Here is a 4,976-nt window from a genome sequence, read left to right on the forward strand (position 1 = left end):
GAGGGGGCATCGCTGACAATTAGATGTGTGCTTAGATGTGCACAAATTAAAAATTGTAGATAGAAGTTATGGCTGTGTTTTTTCTGCTTTAGACGTATTTCTGTTGGTTACATATTCACTTTACTTTTTAATGGCTCTTGATCACATAGTTTTCTGAATGCAAAATGTAACAAACGCCTGTTTGACAACAACGTCTTTTTTATTTGTTTGTGTTTAACTCCAAAAGTTGACTCCCTAAACTCCCAGAGTAATCGATTAGCCGAGTCGAAAAGTAAACAACTTCTATTTGTTGAGCTGAAACACTCGTATGAATTCACATGAATGTGCGGTCGCGTTGTGTCGCCCGATGGCAAGAGAATATACTGGTGCAGCGGGCTGGGTCCATGGCTCTCCGGTAACAATGGAGAAAGAGGGGTATTTGGGGAATAAAAACTCCCCTTCCTCTCACTCCACTCACACAATGCCCGAAGCGTGAAAATCGGCAGTTGTGTTGAAGAAAGGGGCAAGACTCGATGGGAGCTCTTAGGATCCTTTTGGTTGTCGGAGGCAACGTTTGCCTCCTCTCTACCTGGGTCGCAAATGCGTCAAAACCTGACACTTCTCCCGGCCGAGAGAAAGTTTTCAACGGAAAATGAACAAATGGCCTGAGTGTGTTTTCCTTCTGATCTAGGAGTAAATAGTTGTTTGGGATTTTGGAGGTCTGCAGGCTGTTCCGCACGATTTGGAAATAATCACCGTGTCAGTTCAATCTTTCTTATGCAAAGTAGCTGTCTTTGAAGGCGGATCTTTTGGCAGGTTAGTTCAGGACGACAGCGGTTGCACAGCGCAGTTTTTCACAGGAGCTAACAACTCGAAAGTTCCTTTCGCAGAGCCAGTCGTCGTGGTCTTTGCAATGTCTCTGTTTCCTCAAAAGTTATAAATTCGTCATAGCAAATTGTTCATAGCACGCTGGGAGACGACTACACGCCATCGCGACTCGGTTTACAGCAATGCAGTTGTGTGGGGATACTTCAGTTTACTTCGTCTTGTGCCGGAGGACTGAGCGTGGTAACAGCGCGCTATAGCCGAGATCTGAAGCCAAGAAGTGCCTTGCGCCGGGGAAATCAACTCTTTGCGGATGTCTGTAGGCTAGGAAAGGAGGAATCTGTAACCGTTATTCATCTTTAAGTTTTTTTTGTGGAATTACAACACACTTATTTTTACGGACATTTAATTATGCTGATCAATAATTTATGTGAGAGGATTTTCAGGATCCGTTATGTCTGAAATGATGTGAAAATCCCGGGACTTTACTTGCCTTTTTCTTTGGAATACTCTGGCTTTCATTTGGGGAACACAATGGCAATATTTTGGACTGTACTTAAACTGAAGTTGTCGTGATTCTGCTTCGGGACACTCAAGTTCACTAATATTAGCGATACATGACATTGTCTTTCGGGGTGCAACAACAACTCGTGTGGAACATAAAACAGGGATTGTACCTCGTTATATCTGAGGAAATTCTGAACATTAGACGTCCAAGTTTACAGCAAACTGGGCTATTTTCATGAGTTAAGTGTGTTTACGGAGAAACGATGACGCTTTCGTCCGGTAAGCTGACTTTCCTTTGCTTGTTGCTGGCGTGCGGGGCTGCGTTCAGCTCCGTCATCAGCTCGCTGGACCCGGAGCAGCCGGGGGAGGGTCGCTGCCAGAAGATAGCCATCCCCATGTGCAAGGACATCGGCTACAACTTGACGGTCATGCCCAACCTGATGGGGCACGAGGACCAAAACGAGGCGGCCATCAAACTGCACGAGTTTGCTCCGCTTATCCAGGTGGGATGTCATAGCCACCTGCGCTTCTTCCTGTGCTCTCTCTACGCGCCCATGTGCTCCGAGAAGGTGTCCATGCCCATTCCGTCGTGCCGCGTGATGTGCGAGCAGGCGCAGCAAAAGTGCTCACCCATCATGGAGAAGTTCAACTTCCACTGGCCGGACTCACTGGACTGCTCCCGGCTGCCCACCAAAAACGACCCCAACCACCTGTGCATGGAGGCCCCCAACAACGGCTCAGACGAGCTCTCTGACTTCCAGCCCAAGAGGACCAGTAGCACTGTAGGTGGAGGAGCAGGAGGAGGTGCAGGAGGAGGTGCGGCGGGCAGCGTCGGTGGCGGCGGTGGTGGAGGAGGAGTGGCGGGGAGCGGACGCAAAGACGGGGTTAGAGACGGCGCGGACGGGGGCCGTGAGTCGGCAGCGGCGGTGTGCGGCGCCGGCGACCCGCGCAAGTTCCACTACGTGCAGAAGAGTGGCGCGTGCGCCCCCCGCTGCTCGCCGCGCGTGGACGTCTACTGGAGCCGCACGGACAAGCGCTTCGCCGCCGGCTGGATGGCCGCCTGGTCGGTGCTCTGCTTCGCCTCCTCGGCCTTCACTGTGCTCACCTTCCTCGTGGACCCGCAGCGCTTCCGCTACCCCGAGCGGCCCATCATCTTCCTCTCCATGTCCTACTGCGTCTACTCGCTGGGCTACCTGGTGCGCCTGTCCGTGGGCTCGGACAGCGTGGCCTGCGACAGCGACGCCGGCGTCCCCTACATCATCCAGGAGGGCCTGGAGAGCACCGGCTGCACCGTGGTCTTCCTCGTGCTCTACTACTTCGGCATGGCCAGCTCCATCTGGTGGGTCATCCTCACGCTCACCTGGTTCCTGGCGGCCGGCAAGAAGTGGGGCCACGAGGCCATCGAGGCGCACAGCTCCTACTTCCACCTGGCGGCCTGGGCGGTGCCCGCGCTCAAGACCATCCTCATCCTCACCATGCGGAAGGTGGCGGGCGACGAGCTGACCGGCCTGTGCTACGTGGGCAGCCTGGACGCCGAGGCGCTGACGGCGTTCGTGCTGGCGCCGCTGGCGTGCTACCTGGCGGCGGGCACCTGCTTCCTGCTCTCGGGCTTCGTGGCGCTCTTCCACATCCGCCGCGTCATGCGCACGGGCGGCGAGAACACTCACAAACTGGAGCGGCTCATGGTGCGCATCGGCGTCTTCTCCGTGCTCTACACCGTGCCTGCCACCTGCGTCATCGCCTGCTACTTCTACGAGCGCCTCAACATGGGTCACTGGAGGACGCTGGCCATGGACCAGAGGTGCTTAGACGGCAGCGGAAGTGGAGGCTCGTCGTCGTCCTCCTCCTCCTCGTTGTCGGCGGCGACGTCGCAGCTGGAGGGTGGCAGAGGTGGCGTGGCGGGCGAGGAGGGCGGCGAGTGCCTGCTGCGGAGCTCCATCCCGGCCGTGGAGATCTTCATGGTCAAGGTGTTCATGCAGCTGGCAGTGGGCATCACCAGCGGCATGTGGGTGTGGACGTCCAAGACGCTGCAGTCCTGGCAGGGCCTGTTCAGCCGCAAGCTGCGCAAGCGGACGCGCCGCAAGGCCACCTGCGTCTTCACCGGCGCCGGCGGACGCTACCTCAAGCCCCCGCAGCCCTCCGCTGGACTCAAGGGCCCCCACGCCGGAAAGTACGAGGCACCCGGGGCGGGACCCACGGCCACCTGCGTCTGATCCACACACACACATACACACACACACACACACACACACACATTCTGCAAGCTCTTGCCTCTAATCAGTTTCCCGAGCAACCTTGGGACCCTCATATTGTTTCATATTTATTGTGTTTTTTTTTTTTTTTTTTTTTATTCCTATGACCACTCAACAGCAGACAAAAAGACTGACTGGTAAAGTGACTTTTATGTTTCTCTGTGATGCCTAGAAGGCTATTTAAGCGGTCTCACTGCTTGCCCCAGTCACCTTAATCCAGTCACAGAACTGATGGATTTCAGGAGTCGTACAGAGAAAGGAAGACTCTGTAATCAAAAGAGGACAAACGTGAACCAGTCTTGGACTGTTTAGCACTGCACACAGATTTTAGATATGATGGATTTCAGATGATAATGACTGAGGAGTCATTAAGATTGTATCTTCTCTGTGCCGGAGAGCCCTGTGCGGACACAGGCAAGGACACCTCTCTTACTTCAGCAGGAAATGGGGCCGTGGGACTAAGATCACAGGGGTCCTTCGTTTGCGCATGGACACCTACTGCCTGTGGCCAAAGTGTGCGCAGACTGTAAACAAAATCAAACAAGCACTAAATTTGACAAAACAAAAGAGACGAGAGGGGCCATGTTGGATGTTTCGTTTAGTTTTGGATGAGTTTTTTTGTACAGTGAATCCTTTCGCTCTTTTGACCCTCACCTACCCCTGTTTCTGTCTCTTTTTAGCACAACACATTGTATATATTTCTAAAAAGTTGATATTTTATAAGAATAAATAAAAGCTTTCTAGTTTTAAACGTTAAGAAACCCAGCTTAAGTTGTTTGTTTTTGAATGCATTTCCCTTTTGCTTTACATGTGAAGAAAAGCTGAAAGATAAGAGATGAGGAACGCAAAAGAAAGCACATATCAAAGGTTTGGTTGATCACATTGTGTGGTGCGATTGCTGAAAGTAATCTTTATTAGTGTTGAAATTCCCCAATTGAAATGACACACACAGGCAGTTCAAAGATGGCAGGCCATTGTGGAATTGAAGAACAAAGGGTTGCATTGTTGAGAACAAGTTTTTCAAAGCTTCTAATAACTGCACGGCATCAATGGATGAATCTCCAGCTGCTGGAACTATGAGCAAGTGTGATGGCATGTCTTTACTTAGCATTAGTGTGTGTGTGTGTGTACATGTTTGTCTGTGTGTGTGTGTAAGAGGCTCTCTCCGCTCTCTCTCTTGCTCTCTGTGTTCATGTGAGAGTGGTTGAGTGTGTGTGTGTGTGTGTGTGTGTGTGTGTGTGTGTGTGCACAAACGGGCACTGACCACAATGACAGCTTACCCCCGTGCTTTTGTTTGTATGAGATGGATATTCCTCTAATTAGGAAGAGGCTGGGCTCTGGCTAGCTCGCTAAGCCTCCGTAAGCACACAGCACTGAGACCCGAGCATAAAAGCGCCTGTTCCCAGGAAAGGC

At 52.1% G+C, this 4,976-nt stretch overlaps 1 protein-coding gene across 1 annotated transcript; it reads left to right on the forward strand.

Moving 5' to 3' along the window:
• Window positions 1-464: 464 nt before the first annotated feature.
• On the forward strand, window positions 465-4,320 carry fzd10 (frizzled class receptor 10). Its single transcript, XM_048244448.1, has one exon. It carries the CDS (start codon window positions 1,575-1,577, stop codon window positions 3,522-3,524), a length of 1,950 nt encoding a protein of 649 aa, XP_048100405.1. The 5' UTR covers window positions 465-1,574; the 3' UTR covers window positions 3,525-4,320.
• The last annotated feature ends 656 nt before the right edge of the window (window positions 4,321-4,976 follow it).

The sequence above is a fragment of the Alosa alosa genome, chromosome 5, assembly GCF_017589495.1.
Source record: "Alosa alosa isolate M-15738 ecotype Scorff River chromosome 5, AALO_Geno_1.1, whole genome shotgun sequence".
Taxonomy (NCBI): Eukaryota; Metazoa; Chordata; class Actinopteri; order Clupeiformes; family Clupeidae; genus Alosa; species Alosa alosa.